Source organism: Pteronotus mesoamericanus, unplaced genomic scaffold (assembly GCF_021234165.1).
Source record: "Pteronotus mesoamericanus isolate MK-2021 breed Mesoamerican mustached bat unplaced genomic scaffold, CSHL_Meso_final scaffold_21, whole genome shotgun sequence".
Taxonomy (NCBI): domain Eukaryota; kingdom Metazoa; phylum Chordata; class Mammalia; order Chiroptera; family Mormoopidae; genus Pteronotus; species Pteronotus mesoamericanus.
Window position 1 is genome coordinate 16,977,579 of NW_026555310.1, and position 18,684 is coordinate 16,996,262.

Below are 18,684 nucleotides of genomic sequence, written 5' to 3' on the forward strand. Positions count from 1 at the left end.
CCTTCAATGATAATATATCCATCAGGTACGTTAATTTCTAACTGCTATGCCTTGTGACTGAAAGTTGACACTTAGACTTTGTAGATTTCTCTTTGATTTGAATCAATTCTTATCACTACCTACATTTTAAGCACTTTAGTATAGTATGCAATGGAGAAGAGTCATCTTAATATTTAAGAAAAAGTTAAAGCTTATCACCAAAGAGTAAAGCTAATTGCCAATGTTATAATTCAAGAAGTGACTGTTAATTATTTAGATGAACATTTCAAATTATTACACAAAAACAGAGATAAACACTTTTAGATATAAAATGACCACAACATAAGCACTTATATTTACCATACCTTTTTTTTTTTAGATTTTATTTATTTATTTTTAGACATAGGGGGGATGGAGGGAGAAAGAGAGTAAGAGAAACATCGGTGTGTGGTTGCCTCTCACGCACCCCCACTGGGGGACCTGGCCTGCAACCCAGGCAGGTACCCTGACTGGGAATTGAACTGGCGGCCCTTTGGTTCACAGGCCGGTGCTCAATCTACTGGGCGATGCCAGCGAGGGCAACCATATTTTGATTTATAAATTTTTAGTTTTATCAAAAATGCTATCCCAAAAATCAACTGGAAAAAAATACATTAATTGCTCCACCCAACTACCTTTTATCTGCACATGCATAAATTTTAAGTTGGAATTTATGCTGTATTTTCTGAGGCAGAAATAATGGTATTTAATCTCAGCATTAAGCTATGTCTATAATATCCTCAATTACTCGACTTTTGAAAAGGAAATGATCAACAGATTTGCCTCACTGAAATCCATGACTGTTCATGTCAGTAAATTCTTTTGAAGTTATTCTTCATGTAAGTGAGTTCAGCAAAATAAGAAGATTGTTAAAATTAAAGTGGATGATAGCAATAAATTTGATTTTAAAGTATACTGTATAAAAATAAGATTTCAAAGAAAAGTATAAGAGAGAAAAATAGTAAGTAATCTTTTAGATTGCCTGTATTAACTTTTGAAAACTACAAACCTTTTAAAGTCTATTCACCTCATTGGTTTTACCGCCTCCCTTCTCAATCAAATTTTCTACTCTTCAAATTTAGAGAGGAGGACAAATTTATGACCTAGTGAAATATCATTTGGTAAAATGATTTGTAGTGGCTATTTCAAAATCCAAATTATGTTTCCATTTATTTGTTATTGTGCCACTTAAAATGGGTGAAACTTTACAAATTTGTATGGTGAATTTTTGATGGTTTGAATTAAAATATAGGTTGTGTGGAGTAGGTTAAATTCCCTTTGGCATTAAAAAATGAGGTACAACTGAAAGCACAGAAAACTGAATATTAGGGTATAATATTCATTATAATAAGATTTGATTATATAAAATCATTTTCTAATATGAAATCCAAATCATGACTTACAAGGGCAGATGCTGAATTGCTACTGAGATGTTTCTTGCATAGGCAGCTACACACCATGCCTCAGGATAAAAAAGCAAGGCTAATTAATTAGGGTAAGATTCAGGTAGAAGGCTGGGGCATGTAAGAAAAGTGTTATGTTTTTATATAAATGTACTAATACTGTATAAAATAACTACTATAATGAAACTGATTCATATCAAGAATTAAAGCCCCTCAAAAATTAATCAGTTGTCAAGGAAAACATTACTCAGTCAGTAGATTTTAGAATTGTTAAGAGACATGAGATATCAGCTAGTCCCCATTCCATATCAGTAAATTAAAAAGTAAAACACCATAAGAAAATAAATAACTTATGGTTAATTCAAGTAACTACAGAACTGATCAGACACTAAAGAGTTCATTTTGGCTAAATAGTGCCTTTTAATAAATAGTTTGAGATGTAAATACAAATATTGCAGCAAAACTAGATTAAATGTATTCTTTTATAATTAAGAAATTCTAATAATGTCTTGACCACAAAACATTTGAAGTAAAGATAATTACATCTTATTCCTCTCTAAAGATCTAAATTAAAAGGATCCTCTAAAGTGAAGATTATTTTCCTGGAGGTGATTTAGAAAACACAGGCCATCACTCAGTTTCTTAAGAGGAAAAAAAAATAATCTTTTATTACATTTGGATGAGATTTTATTTTTTAGGAATCACTGCTTGGCTGTGAGTAGTTGTTGCTTGCTGAATGTTTATTCACACTTTCCCCCTCATAGGAAGCTCATGTATAACAGTCTTAACTTGTGGGATGGGTTAGAACACCTCACTCTAATCCAAGGGCCATAGGTCATTATAAACCACAGACACTTCCTCCCTAGGGAGTGTCAAGGGATGTGGTCTTAACCCATATCATTTCTTTTTTTCCCCCTCCAATCTTCTTCAAGCTAAAATAAAGTTTATGGCACTAATGACCGGATCTAATTTATTATGTCTTATCTGGCAATTAGTATCAAGAGAGAAATCTTTTCCAGAATAGCACTTAATGAATTTCACTAGTTTATTTGTAATTTGGCATAATAAAAGAAATAAATATTTTAAAAGGCTGACAGGAAGAGCTTCACCACAAGATGATTTCAATGACTTAGAACAGGGGTTGACAAACTTTTTTCTACAAAGGGCTATATAGTAAATAATTTAGGTTATGTGGCCTGATAGTCTCTCTCAACCACTCAACTCTGCTGTCACAGCATGAAACCAACCAAAGAGCAATGTATATATAAGTAAATGGATGTGTCTGTGTGTCCCAATCAAACTTTATTTACAAATATAAACAGCAAGCCAGAAACACATGGGCTGTAGTTTACAACTTCTTCCTTATCTAGAATTTATAATATTCAAGAGAGTTGGAAACCAAAATGACTACACTTGCAAGTACCTTGATGATTCTCAGAGAAATTAAATATATTTTAAAATACTTTTAGATTTTCCTGTTTACCTTCTCTTCTCAACATATTGTATAAATTATACTGGTGAATTCTAAATCCATTAAAGAATTATCCAATTTCTATTAAATGATATGGGAAACTTATGAAAGCTAAAGCTGCAAAAGTTAGCTTTCTAATTCCATACTAAATTTGTGAATTCAGTATAATATTTTTCCTGGGCTTATTAACAAGATAGATTTTATAGAAGAGTTTTTTAAAAACTGTAATTTAGAATATTTATAAGAAAAGCCTTTTTTTAATCACTGGAACTGATCTATTATTAATTTGAATTATTTTTCTAATTGATCATTTAATAATTTCTCCTTTTATATTTTGATTAAATGCTAATTTTTGGTTATTATTATGATTCAGAATAATAGTATAAGTGTTTGTATTCAACTTAATAAGAACTTATGATGCACATTGAGTGTAAATTATAATTCAGGTAATTAGTTTATGTACAGGTATCTACTTGGCCTAAGATGTTTGTTTAGACCAGATGAATAGGAAGTATTTGTAAAGACTGGAGACATCTCTGTTGATTTGCTAGAAAACACTGAAGAATGAAATTTACAAGTAAAACATTTTTTCATTATAATTCCAATTCTAATATAATCCTAATTCTAAGTATAATTCTAATATTCAAAAGAATTGGATAACTGATTAAAAAGTTGTTAATTGTTGATAAACAGAAAAAGGTATGTTATCTTCTATGATATCTGTGATCCCATTACATTTTATAAGGAAGGGTAAGATGTAATTTATTTGAAAAATTAAGCATTTTTTTTTTTCATTCTGTGTTTCTCTGTCTTTTAAAAGTAAATAGGCTGAAGGAAAACTGCAGGGGAAAAAAAGTCTTTATTTCAGTCTTTTAGTAAACTTGTTTAAGGGTAAGATGATGCCCAAGGAAAGAATGTTAAGGACAAAAGACATATAAAGACAGGAACTAACCCTACATTAGACTTTTTTCTTCAAAGATTTTTGTAAACTTCAAGAGCAGAAGATTACTTCACAAACTGGAATGTAAGCCCAGTTGGAACTACAGTCCGTAGGGCTTTTGGGGTGTCTAACGTTGAAAATCTCAAGTTGACTCTCTAGTTAAAAAAAGCTGGAGAGGAGAAAGGAAAATTTTTGTTCTGGAAAAGTGTTCTTCTCTGATGCAAATAGAAATTCATCTTACAAAGGAAGAAGCATAGATGAGTTGCCCTAGTTTAGTATTTTGGAAAGGCTCAAGGAGATTTTGAATTTGCTAAAAAACATTTGTTTCTTCTAAGTATTATTTTATAAGCCTTGAGATGTCTTATTTTGTGTGAAAAACTTCCAGTCCCAAAGATATTCGTAAAAATAACTTGAAACACAAAAATCAGTATTTTGGGGGGAAAGAAGAGTATATAGATCTTAATTTAAAAACATATATGAAAGAAGTCTAGTAATTTATTTGGTGCTTTTATCAGATATTTTATCCACTTTCCTTTTTATGTTCAGAGAGATAGAAACATTAAATATTAAAAGTATTCCATAATATGTATTATTAAATAAAATCCAAATCCCAAAGTGGAAATAATACTTTCTTCTAAAATACTGGTTAAATCAGTTTTAATCTGTCGATCCATAAAATAGAGTAGAATAAACTTCGAGGCTCATACTGTAAACTTCAGAGGACACAGAATGCCAAACATCATTCTGAAAAGCACATGTTAAATTAGCAAAAATAAAGCTACTAGGAGTTCTGAGTCTTTAAAAATAATGTGGAAAAATAATAATAATCATAGCACATATTTAACATATCCTGACTCAAGCTGTTTGATTTTATTATTCAATACATGTAAACTCATAACAATTTTGTAAGGGAGATGTTAGATTTATTTCTTTAACATATAAAAAAAACAAGCATAGATTAGTGAAACTTAGGTACAAATAGAATCTAATGTCATGATTTTGTTAGTTATTTAATAACCATTTCTATATGTGATAACTGGTTTACCTAACACAAATGAATATTACTCCTTTAATTTAATTTGCAAGAACACAGAGATTAAATGGCAGAGTTTATTGTCAGTTTCCTTCAAGGGGTAAATTTTCCTCATACAGGAACCAGATAAATCCTAACATGGCATTTCTTGCTCTCATTTAAAACATTTCTTATGAATTTTATTCATTATTCCTTTTGATGGGAAAATAATATGATTTAAAAATAATTAAGAAAATTCTTTAATTTTGATCAAAGAAGTATTAATAAAAATCATACTAATGAATGGATATGCCCTGTTATATAATCTTTTGTTCAAATGTAAAGCTCAAATAAAGACTGGCCATAAATTATTACAAAAAATGATAAAAAGGGTACATCTTGATCCCAAATAAACTCTTTGGGGTTATATATAAAAAGAGGAGTTTTCTAAGAATGCGTCACTTCCTGAAAAGTAAATTGACTATTTTTGGTTCAGAATTTTCTTTTCAGAAGGTTAGACACCTACCAAGTGCTGTCATGAAGAAACTCAATGAGCAACAAAAGAAAAAAAAAGCCCTCAATGATAGTTCAGAGAACTCAGAAATAAAATTAATGAACAGGAGTACTTTAAAGTAGAGTTTGGAATTTTAAAAAAGAACCAAAAAGAACTTGTGCAACTGAAGATCTCAATAAATGAATTGAAGAAAGCATTAGAAAGTATTGGGAATTAAGCAGACCATATGGAAAAGCAAATTGACTTAAGTTTCTGAAGACAGAAATCTGAAAATTATTCAGGTGGAAGAGAAGAGAGAACTAAGGCTTTAAAACAATGTAGAAGTGCCCTGACTGGTTTGGCTCAGTTGGTTGGACATTGTACCACAAAGTGACAGTTTGCTGATTTGATTTCTGATGAGGGCACAAGCTTGTGGGTTCGGTTCCAGGTCAGAATACTTAAAAGAGGCAACCAATTGGTGTTTCTCTCTCGTCTTTCTCCCTCCCCTCTCTCTAAAAATATATAAATAAAATCTTTCTTTTTAAGTGAAGAAGCTCTATAAGACCTATACAATTCCATTAGAAAAGGTAACATATGGATAGTGGATATCCCAGAAGGAGAAGAGAGGGAGAAGGGAGCAGGCATATTATTTAAAAAATAAAAATTGGGGACTTCCCCAACCTGGGAAAGAAACTGGATGTACGAGTCCACAAAGCACCATCTCAATGCAAACAGACTTTCTCAAGACAAAATATATTAAAACTGTCATAGTTAATGATAAAGCAATTTAAAGGAATCCGGGGGAAAAAAGGCAGTGGCCTACAAAGGAACCTCCATTAGGCTATCAGCAAATTTCTCAGCAGAAACTCTACATGCCAGGAGAGAGCACAATGACATACACAAAACACTGAATGCTAGAAACCAACAGCTAAGAATACTGTATCCCGCAAAATTATTTTTCAGATATGAAGGGGAAATAAAGGCTGTCCTAAACGTACAAAAGCTGTGGGAGTGCACAATCACTAGCCTTGCCTCGGGTTGAAAGGAGCTCTTTGGCCTGAAACAAAAAGGTGTAAGCACACAAAGTTGAGTAAGATGACAAATAAACAGAATCAGAAAATTGCAAAACTATCTGAGAATACGGTGTTAAACACTGAATTACAGCATAAAGGTTAAAGGGGGGAAAAAGCATTAAAAATAACCACAGCTACTTCAATTCAGTGATAATCTCACAAAAAAAAAAGAAGAATTTGTGAAAACTGAAATGTAAAAAAGGAGGAGTAGGAGGACAAAATCTGTATAAGCAAATGAAGATAAGATGTTATTTGCAGAAAAGAACTATTTTATCTATGACATATTTTTATACAAACCTCATTCTAATCACACACACATACAGAAACCATCTAGAGCAGAGACATACCACATAACAAAAGAGAGGAAACTGAGGAAAAACATCAGAGAAAACCACTAAACTAAAATGGCAGACAAAAGTATAAGGAAAATGAAACAATGGAGATAACAGATCAATCAGAAAATAAAAGATAAAATGGCAGTAGTAAGTCTTCTTATATCAATAATTACCTTAAATGTAAATGACTAGAACTAACTACAAAATGGAATAAAGTGTGGTTGGATGGATTATAAAACAATGCCCAACTACTTGTTGCCTTCAAGAGGTCCATCTCAGCTTTAGAGACAAACATAGGCTTAAAGTGAATGGGTGAAAGATGATCCTCCAAGCTCATGTTAGCCAAAAGAAAGTGGGTATAGCCATATTTATCAAAGACAAAATAGATTTCAAGCCAAAATGGTAACAAAAGTCAAGATGGTCACTGTGTAATGATAACGGAGATTGCATCAGGAAGACATATACAAGGGTCCAGCAGAAGTAACGCCTACCTGAGTGTGGTTGGTAGGGTAATAATATGGGTGTCATAACTTACAGTCTTAATTTGGACATTTTACCTAAAATGTCAAATGGTGTGCTTGAGCGTGATATTGTTATGCTATAGAATTTCATGCTTATGATTTAGTAATAAAAGATTTTGTAATAAAAAGGGGTGTTATTTGTGCCAGACCCTGTATTTATTAATACAAGTGCACCCAACACAGAAGCACCAAAATATATAAAGCAACTATTAAGAGACCTGAAGGGAGAAATTGATAGCAACACAATAATAAGAGGGGACTTTAACACCACTTACATCATTTAGACAAAGAATAAAAGGAAACCTTAGCCTTAAATAACAAATTAAACCAAATGAATTTAATAGATACATAAAGGACATTCTATCCAAAAGCTCCAGAATACAGTTTTCTCAAATGCACGTAGAATATTCTCAAGGATAGGCCATATGTTAAAATAAAACAAGTCTCAATAAATTTAAGAAGATTGAAATCATGTCAAGTATATTTTCCATGACAATGGTATAAAAATAGAAATTACCCAGAAAAAGAAGAGTGAAAAATTACAAATAGATGGAGATTAAACAATATGCTACTGAAAAACTATTGGCTCAAGGAAGAAATCAAAGGAAAGAAATACAATAGAGACTAAAGAGATGGCAGGGAAAAAAGTCAATATAACTGAGCTGCTTTTTTTTTTTTAGGAAAAAGATAAACAAAATGACAAACCTTTAGCTAAACTCACTAAGGGAAAAAAAAAGAGAAGGCTCAAATAAATAAAAATCAGAAACAAAAGAGTAATTACAACAGATACTACAGTTGACTTCTATCAATAGCAATAAGACAACAAATTGGAAAAGTTAGAGAAAATGGATGAATTCTTAGAATCATACCACCATCTTAGACTGAATCATAAAGAAATAGAAAATATGACTAAAATAATTGCGGGTAAGGAGATTAAAATCTCCAAGAAAACAAAAGTCCAGGACCAGACTCTTTCATTGGTGAATTTGACCAAGGAACCAAAGAAGATTTAATGCTAGTCCTCCTCAACTCTTCCAAAAAATTGAAGAGAAGGGAATGCTTCCTAATTTATTGTATGTCACCAACATTACATTGGTATCCAAACCAGAGAAAGACAAAACACAAGAAAAATTACATGACAGTATTTCTGATGAGCCTACAGGGTGGGCAAAAGTCGGTTTATAGTTGTAACAACTAAATAATGCAATAATAAATAATAATACAAAAGTAAACTATTTTGTTCCTCTTAACTATAAGCCTACTTTTGCCCACCTCTATAAGTGGAAAAATTCTCAACAAAATATTAGCATAATCAACAGAGCAATTACAGAATGCAACAAGACATTGTTGAAAGAAATTGAAGGAGATACAGAGAAATGGAAAGATATCTTGTGCTCATGGACTGAAAGAATTAGCACTGTTAAAATGTCCATGTTACCTAAAGCAATCTACAGATTGAATACAATTCCTATTAAAATGTCAATGGTGTATTCCATAGAAATAAAACAGAAAATATGAAAATTTGTATGGAACCACAAAAGACCCTGAATAGTCAAAGCAGTCCTGAGAGAAAAAATAACAAAACTGGAAGTATGATACGCTCTGATTTCAAACCATACCACAAAGCTGTAATGAGCAAAACAGTGTGGTATGGGTAGAAGAACAAACATATAGATCAGTGGAAGAGTAATGAGACCCCAGAAATAGACCCACGCAAATATGAACAACTAATTTGTGACAAAGGAGCCAATAACATACAATGGAGAAAGAAAAGTGTTATCAAAGACTGGTTTTGGGAAATCTAAATGGCCACATGCTAAAGAATGAAACTAAACCACTACCTTACATCATAAATAATCAAAATAGATTAAAGACTTGAATGTGAGATCGAAAGCCATAAAATATATAGAAGAAAACACAGGTGGTAAGCTCCTTGACATTAGTCTTAGTGATGTTATTTGTAGATTTTACTCCAAAAGCAAGGGAAACATAAACAAAGATAAACAAATGGGACTATATCGAACTAAGAAGCTTCTGCACAGCAAAGGAAAGCATCAACAAAATGAAAAGGCAACCTACTGAATGGGAAAAGACATTTGAAAATTATATACCCGAAAAGTGGTTAATATACAACCTATACAAAGAACTCAACAACAACAACAAAACCCCACAAACTCCAATTAACAAATGTGTATAAGATCTGAATAGACATTTTCCTGAAGAAGACATACAGATGGCTAACAGGCACGTGACAAGATGATCAGCATCACTAATTAGGTAAATGCAAACAAACACCACAATTAGATACCCCCTCACACCTGTAAGAATGGCTCTCCATAAAAAACAAAACTGCCATTTGTGACAACATGGGTGGACCTTGAGAATATTATGCTGAGTGAAATAAGTTAGTCATAAAAAGCTAAGAACCATAGGATTTCACTCACATGTGGGATGTAAAACTGAAACTCACAGACACAGACAACAGTATGGTGGTTACCAGAGAGACATGGGGGAGGGCGGGTAGTAAAGAGTGAACAGGCCAAACATGCGGTGATGGAAGATGATTGGACTTCGGGTGCTGTGCACACTATGCAATGTACAGATCACGCATTATGAAATGTACGCTTGAAACCTATATAACCCTATTAACCAATGTCACCTCAATGAATTTAATAATAATAAAGAAGACAGAAAATAGTAAGTGTTGGAGAATATGTAAAAAAAGGAAACCCTCATACAATGTTGGTGGGAATGTAAATTATTACAGCCACTATGGAAAACACTATGAAGATTTCTGATACGGCTGAGAACTACCATACAGTCCAGTTATTGTACTTCTAGAGAATACAAAAACATTAATTCAAAAAGATGTATTATGTTCATTGCAGCATTATTTATAATAGCCAATATATAGAAACAACCTAAGTATCCACTGATGAATTAATGGATAAAGATGTGATATGCATAGTTGACTGCTGAGACTAACACAGGTTTGAACTGTGCATGTCCACTTATACACATTTTTTCCAGTAATGAATTCTCTCTTCCTTATTATTTCATTAATAACATTTTCTTTTCTCTGGCTTATTCTTTTCTGAAGGAATACAGTATATGATACAATACATATACAAAATGTGTGTTGACAGACTTTATGTAATCGGTAAGGCTTCCAGTCAACAGTAGGCTATTAATAGCTAAGTTTTTGGGGAGTCACAAGTTATACACACATTTTTGACTGTGCAGAATGTTAGTGATCCCTGCACTGTTCAAAGGTCAACTGTATTTATAATGGAATATTACTGAGCCATAATAAAGATGAAATCTTGCCATTTGCATCAACGTGGATGGACATTGATGGTATTATGCTAATTAATAATCAGCATAATAAAATAAATCAGATAAAGAAAGACAAATACCATATGATTTCACTTAGGTGGAATGAAAAAAGCAAAACAAAACAAAAACAAACTCATAGAGGCAGACATCGGATTGGTGGTTACTAAAGGGAAGGTGGGGTGGAGGGAGGGCGAAATGGGAACAGGTGTCAATTGTATGGTGACAGATGGAAATTAGACTTAAGGTGGTGAGCACGTTGCAGTATATACATGTGTTGAGTTATAATTTTTTAGACCTAAATGTTATGTACTGTTACAAACCCATGTTATCCCAAAAATGATCTGTCTCCTTTCTTCATGAGTGTAAACTTAAATTGAAAGTAGTACAGGTCATTTCTATGAGAGTGGCAAGAAATTATTCAGTGTTGCTTTTTTATTGACAGATGGGATTTATGTCTATAGATCAAACTATTAGAATATATATTTGTATCGGAAAATAACCTTAGATAGATATTCCTAAGCTACAAGACAAAGGACATTTTAGATATTTTAAAATTTAACATTATTGTATGGAAGCTAGTGCTTCTGTTTATGGAAGCACAAATTAAAACCCTTCAGGAAGCACTTACCCTTTTCTGTTCTTTCACATACTCTATCAATTCATCTCTTGCTCTTTTCACAGCCTCTTCCACAGCTTTTTCACTTTGCTTTTGCTCCTCTGCTATTGCTGCCTTAACAGTTTCCTGTTTGTGGGAGGAGGAAAAAAAGTCATGAAGTACATGCTATGACAAAATTTGTGTCCATTTTATATTAACTAAAAACCCTCAACGGTTTGAGCCCATTCTGTTCAAAACGTGTCTTTAAATGGGAATAAGAAGTTACAAAATATTTTGAGATCTGTTAGATTCCACGGAATGCACTTTTCTAAACTGAATGAAAGGGAAAAGAAATGGAATAAGCCATTTATTGCAGGGTGCGCCTGACAGACTCCAATGGCTTCCTTACCAACCTTTCATTTGATGTTTACATGATTGATTGCCTTCCTGTACTTTGCACTATCCACATAAGACTTCCAACTTGTGTTTATTCTTCCAAGAACACCCTAATGCTCTAGCTGTTTTATTCACGTTTAATTTTCCCATCATACAATAATCAAGTGTGGTCTGGGTGGTAAGATTTACAGCTCGTTTGGTCCTCCTGCCAGGTTAAGATGTTGAGAGCTGGACACCATGAATAAGAGGTAAAAATTCCACCCTCTGTGCTAATATTTGAAATGAGAAATCTAAGGAGAAAAATGGTACTCCCCATTTTACTGAAATAATAATCAGGTACCTAACAGATTTCAGAATTTCAGAAAAGGAGAAAGCGGGCTAAAATTAAAAAAAAAAAACACAACACCTCAAAAGGTAGTAATATTTGCTGCTAAAATAGCATTTCATGATTGGATGAATTCCACAAAGCAAACTTCTTTAACTTCTATTTATATATAGGTAGCATCTTTTTTTTGGACAAACATTCAATTACAAAATGCCTTGAAATTTCTCATGAGTATTTGTTTTGTTGTTCTTGAGGACTCTTAACCTTGTAGTTTTATTTAGTTTTCCTTAATTAATTTAATTTTTAAAAAATCCTCACCCAAGGATATGATTTTATTGACTTTAGAGAGAGGAAGAGGGAGAGAAAGGTGGAGTGGGAGGGGAAGGGGAGGGGAGAGAGACTGAGAGAAAAACATGGCATCGGCTGGTTGCCTCCTGTACATGCCCCACCTGGAGATCAAACCTACAGCCTAGGTATATGCCCTGACCATTAATTGAACCCACAGCTTTTTGGTGTATGGGATGACATTCCAACCAACCTTGCCACCTGGTCATGGTTAGTTTTATATATGTAAAAATGGCCCAGAAAATAGGAAATACTAACAATTTCCTATTCTGAATAAACATACTATAAAAAATTTGAAAGTACAGAAAAATATGAACACAAAATAATACACATATACCCAACACGGGTAAAGTAGGATGGGGTTCAAGGTGTATATACTATTTTCTAACTGTGGCATTTTTCAGTTGAAATATATTTTGAATATTTTAAGCCATTATATATTCTTTTATCATTTATATTCCATTATAAGGATATAAATAAAATAACTTGTTTTACCAATCTTTTTCCATGGGTATTTTGTTTGTTTTTAAAAGAATAAAGCCATGATGAGTAGTCATATATGTATCTTTGTGATACATGCTATATATTTCCTTAGAATCAATTCAAGTAACAGAATCATTTTTGCTAAAGGATATAATTTTGAACTCTCTTATAGCTTTTCACATTTTACCCAAAGCTTTTCTCATGAAAATGGCTGTATTCTTACATTCTTGATTATATTTAATCTTAACAGTTTTTTTTTTAGGAAGAATGTCATCTAATTTCATTCTGCATTTTAAAGATTGTTATGTGATACACATTCTTTATAGCAATATTAGCAATATACATATTATCTCTTATCATTTGCTTGATCATGTACTCCTCCCACATTAAAATCGGTATATTCTTAATTTTTGGATTACCTCTATAAAACTAAGTCACCAATCTGAAATCCCTATAATGGTGACTGAAAATTGTTACTATGTTATGTTCAATAAGCTTTAATACCATTGATAAAATGATAAAATACTCAGTTGCTTCCACAGTTATTTGAAAAAATATTGAAAAAGTATAGTAATTTTTAAAAGAAAAAAGAGTAATAATATTTAAAATAAAAACATCTACAATTAAAATTCCTGTTGATTGGTTTCATACTTAATACTTTGGAGTTTGAAAATTTTCAGATTTTTACAAGGCAAAAATATTGCATATAGTAATAACCCCCTTGAAATAAATCACATAAATAGTTCTGCAATGAAGAGTACAAATATTGAAATACGAGGATAAATTAAAAGTATGACAGCTTCACATCTGTTCAGGTCAGGTTAGGTTTTGCCAATGTCTGAATTACAAAGATCAGTTTTCAGAGCTTTTAGAATTTAGAACTGCAGATAAGCATTGTAGACCTGGATTATTTGAATGTAAAAGATAAATCTATCTTGTATTAAATGTCAATCAGAATTTCTACCTAGCAAGGGTCATGTTGGTTAATTTGACCAGACCTGTTTGAAAGCAAAAGCTCACTTTAATAAACAGAATATATCCAGAGAAAAAACATGAAGAGTTTACCAATATGTTCTTCTATATACATTTTTCGCGGGGGCTGAGAGTTTATATTACATGCTCAGTCCACATTTTTGAGAATCTTGTAATATTTGGGCTGACAAAGAAAGGTTCCCTTGATTCCCTTCTCTCAAACAGGTGTTAGGCGATAGTCAAGGTTCTGAAATCCATCCTTAAAAAGTACTTGTCAATAAACAAATTCCTTTAAATGTGATACAAAAGGAAAGTTTAAAGCCTTCCATTTTCTAACCAAACCAAATTCTGAATTAATTGGAGATGAGTAAATAATTTTGTATGCATTTATGCAATGCCATGAATATCGGCCTGAATGTTCTATTGAATTCCATGAATGAACTAAACTGTCCCAATGAGTGATGAAAATTAGCCCAAAAGAAAATATATCTAAGAAGAAATGACGATTTGACACAATAGTATGTTCAAATAGGCAATTCTAGAAGACTGTATTCTAGAATATTTTAGTAATGGTCACGCCATTGAAACATGATATATTCTCTAAGGAAAGGTTCCTCCACCTTAGACTATTGATTATTCTTTGCTGGGGGCGGGGGTGGGGTGTCTTGTGATAAACAGCACACTTGATGTCTCCTCACTAGATTGCCTCCAGCTGAGAAACACTGCTGCTCTATGGTAAATAGTTTGGAGGGAAAAACAGCCATTTGCATACATGTTTATGGTTTGTTAAAATATTCGGTTATGTTTCTCACCATACACTAAATATTTTTTATATGCAAGACATCATATCCAAATAACTATATAACTAGTTTTTATGTATGGAAGAAAGAGTTCTACATACTAATTTTTGAAAAAGTGAAAGGCTGGCAACAGTTTCTATACTGTTACAATAAAATAGGTCACAATGAATGTCACTGAGGGCTAAAAGCTCATATGAAATAACTGTACAAGGCTTTTAATTTTCTCTTTATCACATAAGGTATAGTTATGCATTAGTATCCATTAAATCTACCATACATTTTAATCATCATATATCTTTAATTAATAAATAGTCTTTGGTTGCTTGTTCTTTATCAGCACAATATAATTTAGGATTGTAAACACAGTCAAAATGCAGAATAAATCTCAGTAATCAACTCAACTGTGGTTGTGGGGGCTAATCTATTGCATCAAAAATTTTCTGGGGTAACTGTGTGCTCTAATTATTTTTTGTTTCTATAGACAGCTTATTCAATTATTTAGTTATGTGTTATTTAAAAAGTTTCATGTGGTTGTGAAAATACACTTTAGAAGATGAGTGCTCGAATCATAACCAAAGTGCTTTATAAACTTCCTGTGCATCAACAGTTAAAGAGAAGAGAGACTTCCATTCCTGCACAAATTTATGAGTTCAAACTACAGTTCCACCAGTGCTTTTCAGATACTGATGCAAGTACAAATGAAATTTCCATATTTCAAAATCCATTTACTGTGCACCTGAGACACTTTCCCCTAACTTTTAATTGCAAGTAATTAGTCTGCACTGTAATTACATGCTAAATGGGAACTATTAATAGACTCTAATTGTAAAAATGTTTGTCAAGTGATGAATATACTCAATTAAAATCACACACTCATTGACTAATATCAAAACCTGCCAGTACCTATCTGTGTGAAAGACATTTTAAAAGATGATATGAATGTTGAATCTCATTCATATTGGCATTAATAAACGAGTATTTGTGAGCAATTTTGATGATAGGGATACCTAACTTTATTTAACCCACGAAAAAGCAAAATTCACCCCCCCAAATTCTATTCTCACGAGATCTATATTGTTATTACTGCTTTTTTTAGTTTCATAAATAAAAAACCTGCAAAAAATGGTGTTTTTTTCATTACATAAGTGCCTACATAATATTCTCATTAAGCCTCTTGGCCCACTCAACCCAAAATATTTATTATCTGGCACTTTAGAGAAAAAGCTTGCCAATCCCAGATCTAGGTCACGATTCTACGCTGGCAATCTGGGCTGGGCTCAGCTGGACAGTTCTCCTGGTCTTGGCTGAGCTCTCCCAGGTATCTGTAGTCAACTGCTGGGGCCGTCTTGGCTATTATTGCTAGAGCGGAATCAGACAGAAGAGCCTGTTTCTCCTTCCCGTGGTCTCCCATCCTCCAGCAGACTAGCTCAGGACTTTTCACATAGTTGCTGGACAGACTTGCAAAAGAGTGAAAAAATGTAAGGTCTCTTTTAAGACTTGGGCATGGAAATGGCACAGTGTTACTAAAGCAACTTTGTATTGGCTAGAGCAAATATGTATTATGAACTGATCTCCCAATTTTAATTGTGTAAATATTTAGTCATTATTTTCAAATATATCAGAAATTCTATTATGTTTATCTTCTTGGAGACATGTCTCCAAACTGGATTGGTTATTCTCTAGCTCTGTTACCTAACTGTCTATTTTGGGATCTCCCTCAGACTTATTTCTGGGGATCCATGGTATCTCTCTTGAATAGTATCTCCAACTTTCTAAACACCACGAGATTCTTCCTTTTTGTTCTGATAGAGCACCTCACCTCAGGAGACTCCTGAGAAAAGCTACATGGGAAGTAAAGTTTTAATTGTGCCTTTGTCTGAATATAATGTCTTTATTCTATCCTCACTCTTAGTTTATAGTCGCACTAAGTGTGGATTTCAAGCTTGGAAATTTCCTCAGTTTTAAAGTTGTTGAGTTTGGTTCCATCCATAATCCTCACCATTTGCAAAATTGTTTTCCTGTATGAGAACTTTTATGCATTTAGTCATTTCTCAAAATATTCCTGACAAACCTAGTTATAGACCTATGTAGAAATTCATTACCTTACAATGTAGAAACTCATGTCCTTCAATTCCAGGAGTTTTTTCCTTTAATAACAACATCATTATTATTATTATTATTATTATTATTTCCTGCACTCTATTTTGTTTTTTATTTTTCAGAATCCTATGGTTCAATGAAGGAACCTCCTGAGCTAATTGCCTAATTTTCTGATCTTTTCACTCCTGTTTTCATTTCTTTGTATTTTTACATACATTTCTCTGGAAGACTTATATAACTTCATAACATGTTTTTGTTTTGAATTCTCTGACTTATTTTAAACTTTTAATGTTTCATAGATGTAAAAACCTTCTCTTCCTTCTGAGGAAGTTAACGGTGGCTTTTTAAAACTCTTCATGTCCCCACAGCATCTGTTTTGTTCTCTTCTTTTCATGAGAACTTGACTCTTCATACTTGACCATTTGCTCATGTTTAAAGAGCGGAGCACAAAAGTGCTGAGTAACGTCTCTGGGCTTGCGGCTGTGGTTTACAGACTGTGATCTTAATAGCAGCGTAATCTGGCCGAGTTGTTTCCTTGGGGCAATTTTTGATACCAATATATTTAAGTCTTTTCTCTTGAGCTGTCTAGATTTCTCAGACAAGAATCTTCCCATTTCCTGTCTGGTTGTCAGCACTCTGCGATGCTGACACTGAGTGCTGCGATGGGAAACACAGCTCAGGTTCTCAATAAGCAGCATAAAACTTTTCACCTTGCCCTCCTCTCAATCCCATTTCATTGTACCTTCAACTGCACTAAGGGATCCCTGGTCCAGAGGCCCTGCAACTTATTGCTGTATCTCTTGCAGAGAACCTCGGTTTTCTGCCGGGATTGGAAAGAATGAGGGGGGACCCAATCGCTTATTAAACAGACTTCTAAACTTTCCGTTTGAGGCTTCATCTTCATTACCGCTTCCAGAGGTATCCAGTGCCATGAACTAGGAAGCTTTTGGAGTTTCTACAAGGTATATTGGTATTCTCCGTTGTCTCTAGATCTAGCTTAGGGTTCTCTTTCAGAAGTTTATTATTTCAACGGGGTTTTAGAAGGGAGTTGATAAAAATGAGTATTCTATTTGTTCTTTTTAACTAGATATGTGTTAGGAAAAAATGTAGCAAACTTTTACTTTGAAACAATTTTATATATCTTCGATATAGCTCCCCCTAGTATATAACATCACATAATAATATTAAATAGGCCACATATTTTGTTTGTATTTCACAAAATTCCCCTAATTTTCTTTTTTCTGTTCCAGGATTAATCTAAGGTAAAACATTGTACTCAGACGTGGTATCTCATTACTTTCCTCTAATATGACAGTCTTTTGGTTTTTCCTTATTGTGACATTGATACTTATGAGAGTACTTTTCAGGTATTTGAAGAAATTTAGATTTGTCTCTTTTTTCTTTACTTAGAGTGGGTTATGGATTTTGGAAAAGATTTGGATATGGATTTTCTAGTGTAAAGTTAACATATTTTCCCTTTCCATAGTCCATTAATTTGAAAGGAACAACTAGGTCAAGCCAACACTCAAGGAGAGTTAAGTTATGAAGAAGGGAGAATCTACATTTATTTTTATCGAGGCATATAAGTATGAATATTTTAAACTGCGGATAGTGTATTCTATAGTTATATCATTATTTAGCATTTCTAATTCTTCTTGCTTCAGTTTTGGGGTTTATATTTTTCTGGGAAATTTTTTATTTCATCTAAGCTTTGCAATTGATTGGTACTATTATTAACACTGCTTATGTAACTTTAAATTTGCACAGCATCTACATTAGGTCCCTTTATTCATTCCTCTGATAATGTATATTGCTAACATTCCTCTTTCTTCATTGATCTTTTCAAAGAATGTGAATTTTATGTCTTTTAAAAAATGAAGTACAGTATTTTGAAAATTTCCAATCTATGTCATGATTATCTTTCATCCCCTTTATTATTCTTTTGTACTTCCTTTGGCTTATTCTATTCTTTCTTTTCTAACTTCCTTAATAAATTGGAAGTGTTAGCCTTTATTTCCCAGTCTTTTTACTTTCTAATATAAGTATTAATATTCTAAGAAGGCTAT

General features: G+C 32.8%; 1 protein-coding gene across 4 annotated transcripts in view; it reads right to left on the reverse strand.

The window, feature by feature from the left end:
• CCDC91 (coiled-coil domain containing 91) overlaps positions 1-18,684 on the reverse strand; it is a 289,909-nt gene that overhangs the window by 41,868 nt on the left and 229,357 nt on the right. For all 4 annotated transcript variants that reach the window (XM_054591295.1, XM_054591292.1, XM_054591294.1 and 1 more), the window contains one exon: positions 11,231-11,344. In XM_054591295.1, coding sequence (XP_054447270.1) covers positions 11,231-11,344 — 114 coding nt within the window. The remainder of the gene's footprint in view (positions 1-11,230; positions 11,345-18,684) is intronic.